The following is a 13,198-nucleotide window of genomic DNA, read 5'->3' on the forward strand; positions in this document are numbered from 1 at the left end:
TTCCATTTTATTCCCCAGCCAGTAGTTCAAAACTTTGAATCCCCCCAGATCCTGAATATCAGTGCTGTGTGTGTGTGTTTGTGTGTGTGTGTGTGTGTGTGTGTGTGTGTGTGCGTATGTATGTGTGTGTGTGTGTGTGTGTGTGTGTGTGTGTGTGTGTGTGTGTGTGTGTGTGTGTGTGAGTGTGTGTGTGTGTGTGTGTGTGCGCGTATGTGTGTGTGTGTGTTGCCTTAGGCTGCCTTTTAAACATCTGGCAATACACTGTTCCGAGAGGTATAGGCAAGAGGTCACTGCAAATGTAGCAAAAGTAAATGTAACCAATAAAGGCTACAAATTATGTATTATTTCACATTACAAAAGTATACTTAGGACTACCATCTTATTTATAATATTAATTATTAACTTATTAATTAATTGTATAGTACGTTTTGCAATCCACCGAATTTACTGGATCAAACTGATACCAAACTGATCCCATTCCTATGTTTGTTTTGAAGATTTGATCCAGATTAAAACTGGTCCAATCAAGTTTTAAACTACAGTGGATAAGACATGACATTATGTGGGTCGATTACAAGTAATATCCACTAGATGGCAGTATGTGCTCAGCAAATAATGGTCAAACCTTTCACCACCAAACTTCATACATTCATGCTCCACAACACCTTTGAACCAACATTTTTATTTTCCTTTTTAGGACATTTGTCCTTTTATTAAAAACATGTAAAGGGTATTTGATATAAAGGAAGGATGTTGCATAATGAGCCCTTAGTTTTGGGTATAGTGATGTGGTCCTTCGTGGGACTTCCTCTGAAGTGAGATCCCTCATTAGAGGGTATCTTGAAGTATCACACCCTTTCTAGGTCTTTTAGTTTCAACAGAGATTGCTCTTATAGTTTAGGCTATGTGTTCTTAAGTCAGAGATAGTGAACTATAAAGTTAGCCGTTTGATATCGCCCTCCAGACCAGTCACCCTCAGACGATGACGAGTCACAGACCCCAGTCTGGAGGGTTGGTTCACCTTGGCTCAGATGATCTGTGTGTGTGTGTCTGTCTGTGTGTGTGTGTCCAGGCAGTTAGGAGTGAAGCGAGGCTAACCCTAACCTTAATCCTAACCTTAACCCAACCTTAAATTTGACCCTAACCTTAACCCTAAACGGCCTCTGCGTTGATGGGAACTAGCCTTTACCCACCAAGTAGTGTGTCAAGTTCAACTTGGAGGAAAGAAGTCTCTCCACCATTGTGGAGGTACCTTGAGACTGAGGCCTCAGATGAGCTTGAGAAGCCTGCAGCTGGGATGACTGACTGACTCATAAACATGGAGGCTGGAGCTGTGGAGCAGCGCTATGCTAGACAAGCTGTGGAGCAGCACTATGCTAGACAAGCTGTGGAGCAGCGCTATGCTAGACAAGCTGTGGAGCAGCGCTATGCTAGACAAGCTGTGGAGCAGCGCTACGCTAGACAAGCTGTGGAGCAGCGCTACGCTAGACAAGCTGTGGAGCAGCGCTATGCTAGACAAGCTGTGGAGCAGCGCTATGCTAGACAAGCTGTGGAGCAGCGCTACGCTAGACAAGCTGTGGAGCAGCGCTATGCTAGACAAGCTGTAGAGGAGCGCTATGCTAGACAAGCTGTGGAGCAGCGCTATGCTAGACAAGCTGTGGAGCAGCGCTATGCTAGACAAGCTGTGGAGGAGCGCTATGCTAGACAAGCTGTGGAGCAGCGCTATGCTAGACAAGCTGTGGAGCAGCGCTATACTAGACAAGCTGTGGAGCAGCGCTATGCTAGACAAGCTGTGGAGCAGCGCTACGCTAGACAAGCTGTGGAGCAGCGCTACGCTAGACAAGCTGTGGAGCAGCGCTATGCTAGACAAGCTGTGGAGCAGCGCTACGCTAGACAAGCTGACCAGTCAACAAGCAGCTGAGAGACTTGAGTAGGGCTGACATGGACGCCCAGACTTGAGAGCCAAGGAGCAGCAGGAAGTGAAGGTCCAGGATTTCCTCTATGAGGTTGACCTGATGAGGGCGGAGCCTTCATCAGGTCTGGGAGGGATGGAGAGGGAGAGGGAGATGGCTCAGGGAGAGGGATATGGCTCAGGGAGAGGGATATGGCTCAGGGAGAGGGATATGGCTCAGGGAGAGGGAGATGGCTCAGGGAGAGGGAGATGGCTCATGGAGAGGGAGATGGCTCATGGAGATGGAGTGGCTCATGGAGGGGGAGATGGCTCAGGGAGATGGAGTGGCTCAGGGAGAGGGAGATGGCTCATGGAGGGGGAGATGGCTCATGGAGGGGGAGATGGCTCATGGAGGGGGAGATGGCTCATGGAGGGGGAGATGGAGTGGCTCAGGGAGAGGGAGATGGCTCATGAAGATGGAGTGGCTCAGGGAGGGGGAGATGGCTCATGGAGAGGGAGATGGCTCATGAAGATGGAGTGGCTCAGGGAGGGGGAGATGGCTCAGGGAGATGGAGCGGCTCATGGAGAGGGAGATGACGGAGGAGCAAGAGAGGATGTAGGAGAAGAGGAAGAAGAACGGATGACAAATGAACAATATGGCGACCCAGCCAAGAAACAGGTGTGAATAAAGCCAGCCCACTCTGGAAGACTGTGGTTCGGGTTCAAGATGGACAGAAGAGAGAGGAGCTGGAGGTCAAACCCAGAGTGGGAGTCCACCAGGCCACCGGTGCTGTTGATCCCAGCCTTCTGCAGTGAGAGATCTCTAACAGGCGCTTCGCTGCTGACCGCCTGGACACACACACACACACACACACACACACACAGATCTGAGCCAAGGTGTCTTGCTCAGGGACATTTGATCGAACTGGGGACCTTCCGATCTCCAGCTGGACACTCTACCTCCTGAGCCATGCCTTCAGGGATCTACCCACTGAGCAAAGACACCTCTAAAAGACGTCTTTTAGATGTCTTTTTCGTCTTTTTCGGACGTCCAAAGACATCCAATTAGGAGCCAGAATGAAAGTTTTTTTTAACGTTCAGATATTGAACCTGTTCTGCACGTCCACAGACGTCTTAGAGGGGTCCAAGCCAGACGTGTGAATATTGAGGGGTCCAGCAGACGTACAAACGGGGTTCAGGACCGACGGTCGTTATTAAGACCTGATCTGAACGTCTCCCTGACGTTGCGTGTTTGCTGGGTACAGCACACTTGAAGATTGCCCTTAAGAGTTAATAGCTTATCACTAATCTCAGGACTACCTAAGAGAAGGGGCCTTAATGCAAAACTGCCCTATATCCATAGAAATGTGTTTTCAAATTCCTTCAATATAATTATGTCAAAATAAAATATTAGATTGTCTAATATATAAAATGTGTATTGGATACACATTTGTTGTTATAAGTTGAAATAAGTTCAACGTTATTCATAGGCTTACCAGCTAGCCTGATTGTTTTCATACTCAAGCAATATAAGCAAACTGAAAACATTACAATGCAATGAATGTGCTTCGAGTGAAAACGGAGCTTATTAATGAAACCGTCTTGTGTTTCGGGTATTGCTCTGCAGGTCTTTCTGACTCAACCCCGGAGTAAACGCCCATTTCATACAGTAATGACTTTCCGTCCAGGGGAAAAAAAGTTGTGAGTTGTTGTAAGTTTACTCTATTTGGAGATGTAGGAACCCACTGGCTCTCCACGGAGCGAGGGCGGAAGGGAGGGGGCTCTTTAAAGATTTAGCACAAGACAGCCCTGGTGCCAAAACGCGCGCACCTCACAGGGTCCCTGCGCCAAGATGGGCACTCCAATAGCGCACAGGATTATGTTCTGTTTAGTTCTAATTGGAGTAACCGAAGTTACTGGTAAGTCTGTGCTGTTGTTTCTTAAGGCTTATAGACCACTTTTAATCCATTTGCGTCTGTAATCGGCTCTGGCTTGTATTTCCATTCAACATTTAGCACAGGCTGAATGTAAAAGCGTAAAATGACTGTGATAACCATCTATTGAACATGGGTGATATTTAATGCTGGGAGCGCGCTTTTTCTACAGCTAAACTTTCGTGTAACGCGCTTGGTGGATTTATTGAATAGTCTATCTATTTAGACTATATTTATTCTATACTTCAGTTGTCTGACACTTTTATTTGTGCGTGCGTAAATCCTGCCTTCTTCGAAGTTATGTAATTAGATAGACACTTCAATTAAAACCAGCTGGACCAACATTGCACATGTAAACACTGCAGCCCTCGAGCAAGACTGGACAACATGGTCTCTCTTATTATGACTCCTCCTGACCACTTGATGCCCCGTTATTTGGGGCGTCAAGTGTGTGTGTGTGTGTGTGTGTGTGTGTGCTTGAGCTTGTGCGTGCGTGTGTGTAAGAGATTGTGATTGTGCGGTAGTGAGTGTCCGTTTTTGTGAGTCTGCGCGTCACCATAAGAGTTTCTGGACATATAAAAAATAAGTCGGTCAAATGTTCACACTTTCACCTCACTTCACACCCCAGAACTAATGGGTTCCTTGTTCGGGTCAGACTAGAGGCCTAATCTGTCTGACTCTGGTTGCAGGTTCAAACGTCTGTACCTCCCGAGGGGCCAGTACGTGCCAGCAGTGTCTGGCTGTCCACCCAAAATGCGCATGGTGCTTCCAAAAGGTGGGACTAGGTCTTTCAGTCTTTCAGTCTCTCTCTATCTCTCTCTCTCTCTCTCTGTTCATCTTCCATTCATAGTCTCTGTGTTTCCAGGAGGCTACTGTGAATATGCAGTATACATAGGAAGTATGCAAGCTAAAAGCTAGTATGAAACTCACTCAAATCTCTGGAAGTGGTTATATTTCTTTTTTATGTCAACTAATGAAATAATCCATGCTTATACGAATTCATATTGTATTATTTGATTATAATGGACAGTAGGCCTACAGAAGATTTCTCCATGCATCTGCAATGTTCACAGTAAGAGGTTAAATATCTCTTAGCTGACATATCTGAGCTGCAGTAAAGGGGTTGAGTCAGGGTGAGTTCTAGGGGCATTTCCTGTTTTATATATCCCATGAAACAACAAGACTAGCATAACAAATAAGTGCATAGAGCTGTAAAAATGGACATTGAGAATTCCTCCCTTGGACGTTTTTATGTGGCATATCTGGACCCAATCCTGCAAAACAATGGTTTGGAATGACCCAAGATGGCCTACCTCACACCACATAAAGAAACACCACAGATGATACATCTGGCTTTGTTTTATTATTATAAAGTTGTCTGACTAGAATGAGATGAAGAAAGGGACGTAGGGGGAAGATTATATTGCATATGAAGACCTACTGTAGCCTACTAGCATATACATCCATGAAAATGTAGTGGAATTTCTAAAAAATATACACATTAAATCACACTGTGACTAAAAGATCCAGTGAAAACAACCACTCCTTTCCTGGAATGTTCCATCAGGACTTTGGCCAGGGGGTGGCCAGTGTGTCCCGCTGTGACCTGAAGGGCAGCCTGGTGTCGGCGGGGTGCGTGGAGCTGGAGTTCCCCACCAGCAGGCTGCAGGTGAAAGAGGACCGCCCCCTCAGCGACAGGGCGGCGGGCGCCGCGGCCGACGTCACGCAGATCCAGCCTCAGAAACTCCAAATCACCCTCAGACCAGGTGGGACGAGCAGACTGATCACACCCCAAACTAAACTGAGATGTCGGGATACATTTACAGCAAGATGCGTCAATATCTTCAGACAGTATGTTGATTAAATTAATATAGCCTCCCTAACGTTACTAGGTTTGCAAAGGGGTGGAAAATGTTCGGTAAATATTCTCAAACTTTCCGGAAATTTACCATGGGAAGTTAAGATCGTGAATTCAGGAAATTTTGACCGTGTTTGTAGCCTATAACAGCTTTTCAACAACTTTTTATTTTATTTTATTTATTTATTATTTTTATTGTAGGATTTTATCAAATTTTCACCCAATTTGGTAGCCAATTGACCCTGACCTAGTGTCCACTTACCCCTTTGAACTGTTCAGGATTTATCACACAGCCCAGCCGGTCGGCAGTGTGAAAGGGAGAGACGACTCCTGGACTCTCTCAGCTCTCATTCTGACACCAGACAGTCCTGTTGTGTGACAAACTCTCAAGCCAAGATTAAACTAACCACCCTCGGGGAGTTCCCAATAGGTCACTTCCTGTGGGATCCATCCATACTCGGATCTGGCGAGACTGCCGGCCCCCTAGTGTGCAGCTGCACTGGAATACGATGCATTAGACCGCTAAAGTTCTTCTCACAAATAGTAAAAAATGACATTTTACTTATTTAAACTTAGAAATGTTTGCCAGCATGTCTCATATGATAAAACAAAATGTTTGTATTTATGTCTGTATATGACAAGGTAAATCCAGTTGGTATTAATAACCCCCAAATTCCCAGTTTATACCTGTTAATTCCCATTAATTCCCATTAATTCCCATAAATTCCCATTCATTCCCATGGAAACTTCCAACTTTGAATTTTCCCAGAATGTTGCAACCCTCCTCCCTACCCAGAGCTGGCATTCTATACAATATAAGCATGGTACTGGATTAAGGGTGACTTTCCATAGGGTCTCCATTGATAATGTGTTTCAGTTATCAGGCCTAGTATAGTTTCAGTTATCAGGCCTAGTATAGTTCAGTTATCAGGTCTAGTATAGTTCAGTTATCAGGCCTAGTATAGTTCAGTTATCAGGTCTAGTATAGTTCAGTTATCAGGTCTAGTATAGTTCAGTTATCAGGCCTAGTATAGTTTCAGTTATCAGGCCTAGTATAGTTCAGTTATCAGGCCTAGTATAGTTCAGTTATCAGGCCTAGTATAGTTCAGTTATCAGGCCTAGTATAGTTCAGTTATCAGGTCTAGTATAGTTTAGTTATCAGGTCTAGTATAGTTCAGTTATCAGGCCTAGTATAGTTCAGTTATCAGGCCTAGTATAGTTCAGTTATCAGGCCTAGTATAGTTTAGTTATCAGGCCTAGTATAGTTCAGTTATCAGGCCTAGTATAGTTCAGTTATCAGGCCTAGTATAGTTCAGTTATCAGGCCTAGTATAGTTCAGTTATCAGGTCTAGTATAGTTCAGTTATCAGGTCTAGTATAGTTCAGTTATCAGGCCTAGTATAGTTCAGTTATCAGGCCTAGTATAGTTCAGTTATCAGGCCTAGTATAGTAGTATAGTTTCAGTTATCAGGCCTAGTATAGTAGTATAGTTCAGTTATCAGGTCTAGTATAGTTCAGTTATCAGGTCTAGTATAGTTCAGTTATCAGGTCTAGTATAGTTCAGTTATCAGGCCTAGTATAGTTCAGTTATCAGGCCTAGTATAGTTCAGTTATCAGGCCTAGTATAGTTCAGTTATCAGGTCTAGTATAGTTCAGTTATCAGGCCTAGTATAGTTCAGTTATCAGGTCTAGTATAGTTCAGTTATCAGGTCTAGTATAGTTCAGTTATCAGGCCTAGTATAGTTCAGTTATCAGGTCTAGTATAGTTCAGTTATCAGGCCTAGTATAGTTCAGTTATCAGGTCTAGTATAGTTCAGTTATCAGGTCTAGTATAGTTCAGTTATCAGGTCTAGTATAGTTCAGTTATCAGGTCTAGTATAGTTCAGTTATCAGGCCTAGTATAGTTCAGTTATCAGGTCTAGTATAGTTCAGTTATCAGGTCTAGTATAGTTCAGTTATCAGGCCTAGTATAGTTCAGTTATCAGGCCTAGTATAGTTTCAGTTATCAGGCCTAGTATAGTAGTATAGTTCAGTTATCAGGTCTAGTATAGTTTCAGTTATCAGGCCTAGTATAGTTCAGTTATCAGGTCTAGTATAGTTCAGTTATCAGGCCTAGTATAGTTCAGTTATCAGGTCTAGTATAGTTCAGTTATCAGGTCTAGTATAGTTCAGTTATCAGGCCTAGTATAGTAGTATAGTTTCAGTTATCAGGCCTAGTATAGTAGTATAGTTCAGTTATCAGGCCTAGTATAGTAGTATAGTTCAGTTATCAGGCCTAGTATAGTAGTATAGTTCAGTTATCAGGCCTAGTATAGTAGTATAGTTCAGTTATCAGGCCTAGTATAGTAGTATAGTTCAGTTATCAGGCCTAGTATAGTAGTATAGTTCAGTTATCAGGCCTAGTATAGTTTCAGTTATCAGGCCTAGTATAGTAGTATAGTTCAGTTATCAGGCCTAGTATAGTAGTATAGTTCAGTTATCAGGTCTAGTATAGTTCAGTTATCAGGTCTAGTATAGTTCAGTTATCAGGCCTAGTATAGTAGTATAGTTTCAGTTATCAGGTCTAGTATAGTTCAGTTATCAGGTCTAGTATAGTTCAGTTATCAGGTCTAGTATAGTTCAGTTATCAGGTCTAGTATAGTTCAGTTATCAGGCCTAGTATAGTAGTATAGTTTCAGTTATCAGGTCTAGTATAGTTCAGTTATCAGGTCTAGTATAGTTCAGTTATCAGGTCTAGTATAGTTCAGTTATCAGGCCTAGTATAGTAGTATAGTTTCAGTTATCAGGTCTAGTATAGTTCAGTTATCAGGTCTAGTAAAGTTCAGTTATCAGGTCTAGTATAGTTCAGTTATCAGGTCTAGTATAGTTCAGTTATCAGGTCTAGTATAGTTCAGTTATCAGGCCTAGTATAGTTCAGTTATCAGGCCTAGTATAGTTCAGTTATCAGGCCTAGTATAGTTTAGTTATCAGGCCTAGTATAGTTCAGTGATCAGGCCTAGTATAGTAGTATAGTTTCAGTTATCAGGTCTAGTATAGTTCAGTTATCAGGCCTAGTATAGTTCAGTTATCAGGTCTAGTATAGTTCAGTTATCAGGTCTAGTATAGTTCAGTTATCAGGTCTAGTATAGTTCAGTTATCAGGTCTAGTATAGTTTCAGTTATCAGGTCTAGTATAGTTCAGTTATCAGGCCTAGTATAGTTTCAGTTATCAGGTCTAGTATAGTTCAGTTATCAGGTCTAGTATAGTTCAGTTATCAGGCCTAGTATAGTTCAGTTATCAGGTCTAGTATAGTTTCAGTTATCAGGCCTAGTATAGTTCAGTTATCAGGTCTAGTATAGTTCAGTTATCAGGTCTAGTATAGTTCAGTTATCAGGCCTAGTATAGTTCAGTTATCAGGTCTAGTATAGTTCAGTTATCAGGTCTAGTATAGTTCAGTTATCAGGTCTAGTATAGTTCAGTTATCAGGTCTAGTATAGTTCAGTTATCAGGTCTAGTATAGTTCAGTTATCAGGTCTAGTATAGTTCAGTTATCAGGCCTAGTATAGTTCAGTTATCAGGCCTAGTATAGTTCAGTTATCAGGCCTAGTATAGTTCAGTGATCAGGCCTAGTATAGTAGTATAGTTTCAGTTATCAGGTCTAGTATAGTTCAGTTATCAGGCCTAGTATAGTTCAGTTATCAGGTCTAGTATAGTTCAGTTATCAGGTCTAGTATAGTTCAGTTATCAGGTCTAGTATAGTTCAGTTATCAGGTCTAGTATAGTTCAGTTATCAGGTCTAGTATAGTTCAGTTATCAGGCCTAGTATAGTTTCAGTTATCAGGCCTAGTATAGTTTCAGTTATCAGGCCTAGTATAGTTCAGTTATCAGGTCTAGTATAGTTCAGTTATCAGGTCTAGTATAGTTCAGTTATCAGGTCTAGTATAGTTCAGTTATCAGGCCTAGTATAGTTCAGTTATCAGGCCTAGTATAGTAGTATAGTTTCAGTTATCAGGTCTAGTATAGTTCAGTTATCAGGCCTAGTATAGTTCAGTTATCAGGTCTAGTATAGTTCAGTTATCAGGTCTAGTATAGTTCAGTTATCAGGCCTAGTATAGTAGTATAGTTTCAGTTATCAGGCCTAGTATAGTTCAGTTATCAGGTCTAGTATAGTTCAGTTATCAGGTCTAGTATAGTTCAGTTATCAGGCCTAGTATAGTTCAGTTATCAGGTCTAGTATAGTTCAGTTATCAGGTCTAGTATAGTTCAGTTATCAGGCCTAGTATAGTAGTATAGTTTCAGTTATCAGGCCTAGTATAGTTCAGTTATCAGGTCTAGTATAGTTCAGTTATCAGGTCTAGTATAGTTCAGTTATCAGGTCTAGTATAGTTCAGTTATCAGGTCTAGTATAGTTCAGTTATCAGGCCTAGTATAGTTCAGTTATCAGGCCTAGTATAGTAGTATAGTTTCAGTTATCAGGCCTAGTATAGTTCAGTTATCAGGTCTAGTATAGTTCAGTTATCAGGTCTAGTATAGTTCAGTTATCAGGCCTAGTATAGTTCAGTTATCAGGTCTAGTATAGTTCAGTTATCAGACCTAGTATAGTAGTATAGTTTGTTATCAGGCCTAGTATAGTAGTATAGTTTCAGTTATCAGGCCTAGTATAGTTCAGTTATCAGGTCTAGTATAGTTCAGTTATCAGGCCTAGTATAGTAGTATAGTTTGTTATCAGGCCTAGTATAGTTCAGTTATCAGGCCTAGTATAGTTTGTTATCAGGCCTAGTATAGTTCAGTTATCAGGTCTAGTATAGTTCAGTTATCAGACCTAGTATAGTAGTATAGTTTGTTATCAGGCCTAGTATAGTAGTATAGTTTCAGTTATCAGGCCTAGTATAGTTCAGTTATCAGGTCTAGTATAGTTCAGTTATCAGGCCTAGTATAGTAGTATAGTTTGTTATCAGGCCTAGTATAGTTCAGTTATCAGGCCTAGTATAGTTTGTTATCAGGCCTAGTATAGTTCAGTTATCAGGCCTAGTATAGTTCAGTTATCAGGTCTAGTATAGTTCTAGTTATCAGGCCTAGTATAGTTCAGTTATCAGGCCTAGTATAGTAGTATAGTTTCAGTTATCAGGCCTAGTATAGTAGTATAGTTCAGTTATCAGGCCTAGTATTGTCCTACTATAGTTTCAGGAAACAAGCTCTTTTCCTCATGTAGGAAACCTGGAGAGATTAAACTGCATATTTGTCAGATGATAATAATCCTATTTTGTCCCCCGTCCTCAGACGACTCGAAGCGTTTCACGGTGAAGGTGCGTCAGGTGGAGGACTACCCCGTGGACCTGTACTACCTCATGGACCTGTCCTACTCCATGAACGACGACCTGGCGCGCCTGCAGACGCTCGGCAGCGCCCTGGCCCTCGCCATGAACCGCACCACCAGCAACCTGCGCATGGGCTTCGGCGCCTTCGTGGACAAGCCCCTCTCTCCCTACATGTACATCTCCCCCAAAGAGGCCCTGCACAACCCCTGCTACGGGTACGCGCAAGGGGCGTCTGTCCAGGAATAACACCTAGCCCCTACTCCTTGGACAGTTATGTGGATTTTGAAAGTAATGGATTAAGCCAGATGAGGAATGTCTGGCCTTCCATAGGCAGAGCTGCCATCTTGATTATGCTTTTCCAGATCTTTCAGATTCACACTACATTTCCAAGGCAAAGGAAATAGGGTTTCTGCACAGGGAGGTAAAAGTGGATTCTGAAATATATCATAATTTCCAGCAATTGGCATCCTAATTAAAGTCACATACACAATCAAGTCCACTTAAAGTCGCCACATTGCGTAGGATGATGTCATGGTGCTGAGTCAACCATTTGTGTAAAACATTTTACTTGATGAGTCATGGCACTGGAGAAAATGCTGAGTCAGGGAGTAAGATTCAGACATGGTAATAGTGACATGGGTGATCCTCTGTGTGGTTTTCCTGAGTGACTGGCTCAGGGCGGTTAACCCCACCCTTCGGCTTAGCCCAGCTGTCAGGCGGTGGTTTGTGGGTAACTCTCTGTCTAACCCATGCACACTGTCTCTTTCCTCACTCACTCACTCGCTCACTCGCTCACTCACTCGCTCACTCACTCACTCACTCGCTCACTCACCTGCACCTACGCAAACACACAAACACACACACACACACACACACACTCTCTCTCTCTCTCTCACACACACACACACACACACACACGCACACACGCACACACACACACACACACACGCACACACACACACACACACACACACACACACACACACACACACACACTCCTTGTCCTAGTAAGGAGGCCTCTGTCTATCCGGCTTGAGATATGCAGAGAAAAGTAAAGTGCTTGATGGAAAGATTTTTGATTGATCAATCATCATCATTGATTGTTATCATCGATTGATCGATCCATCTGATTGGCCGGTTGACTGATTTTCCTCGCCAGGATCAACGCCACCTGCCTGCCCCAGTTCGGCTATAAGCACGTCCTGTCCCTGACCGAGGAGGTGGGACGCTTCACCGAGGAGGTCAAGAAGCAGATCGTGTCCAGGAACAGGGACGCGCCCGAGGGGGGGTTCGACGCCATCATACAGGCCGCCGTCTGCAAGGTAGGGGGAGGAGTCATACAGGCCGCCGTCTGCAAGGTAGGGGGAGGAGTCATACAGGCCGCCGTCTGCAAGGTAGGGGGAGGAGTCATACAGGCCGCCGTCTGCAAGGTAGGGGGAGGAGTCATACAGGCCGCCGTCTGCAAGGTAGGGGGAGGAGTGCGACCCACATGTGAACCCTTATTTAGGAATGTATACTCCCTCACACACCTCACATGTACACAATCTTTTTTTTGGCACATCTGGAGATACACAAAGTGGAGCTATGCATAATAAATCTGTAAGCAAGCACCCGAAGACAAGGTTTCATCCTCTCCCTCCCCCTCTCTCTCTCGTACCTGGTTGGTCGGACGCAGGAGAAGATCGGCTGGCGTCCCGGCGCCTCCCACCTCCTGATCTTCACCTCCGACGCCAAGACCCACGTGGCGCTCGACGGACGTCTGGCGGGCATCGTTCAGCCCAACGACGGGCGCTGCCACCTCGACACGGAGAACATGTACAGCATGTCCACCATCTTGGTCAGTGTGTTCGCATGTGGGCATCTGCCCCAATGTGTGTGTGTGTGTGTGTGTGTGTGTGTGTGTGTGTGTGTGTGTGTGTGTGTGTGCGTGCGTGCGTGTATGTGTGTGTGTGTGCGTGTGTGTGTGTGTGTGTGCGTGTGTGTGTGTGTGTGTGTGTGTGTGCGTGCGTGTGGGGGGGCAGGGAAATACAAGTGCTGAGAGTGAATGGATGCGTGGATCGGAGGATTCCAAGGACCTTCGAGGATCCAGGGATCTTTTATTTGACAGGTGAACAAGATACGAGTTCCTGTGCCAATTAAGAACAAGCTCAAACACCCTCTCCCTCACAGGACTACCCTTCCTTGGCCCTGATCACAGAGAAGATGTCTGAGAACAATAT

The 13,198-nt window shown here is 43.8% G+C and overlaps 1 protein-coding gene across 1 annotated transcript in view; it reads left to right on the forward strand.

Annotated features, from left to right (window-relative positions):
- Nucleotides 1–3,734: 3,734 nt before the first annotated feature.
- The window catches only part of LOC311326817 (integrin beta-3-like), a 25,589-nt gene continuing 16,125 nt past the window's right edge, over nt 3,735–13,198 (forward strand). Inside the window, exons 1-7 of the mRNA XM_084459790.1 lie at nt 3,735–3,810; nt 4,515–4,600; nt 5,393–5,591; nt 10,942–11,194; nt 12,139–12,301; nt 12,655–12,816; nt 13,149–13,198. The exon at nt 13,149–13,198 is cut by the window's right edge and continues 46 nt beyond it. Coding sequence (XP_084315916.1) covers nt 3,744–3,810; nt 4,515–4,600; nt 5,393–5,591; nt 10,942–11,194; nt 12,139–12,301; nt 12,655–12,816; nt 13,149–13,198 — 980 coding nt within the window. The 5' untranslated portion in view covers nt 3,735–3,743. The remainder of the gene's footprint in view (nt 3,811–4,514; nt 4,601–5,392; nt 5,592–10,941; nt 11,195–12,138; nt 12,302–12,654; nt 12,817–13,148) is intronic.

Source organism: Borostomias antarcticus (genome assembly GCF_949987555.1).
Source record: "Borostomias antarcticus genome assembly, chromosome: 29".
NCBI classification, from domain to species: domain Eukaryota; kingdom Metazoa; phylum Chordata; class Actinopteri; order Stomiiformes; family Stomiidae; genus Borostomias; species Borostomias antarcticus.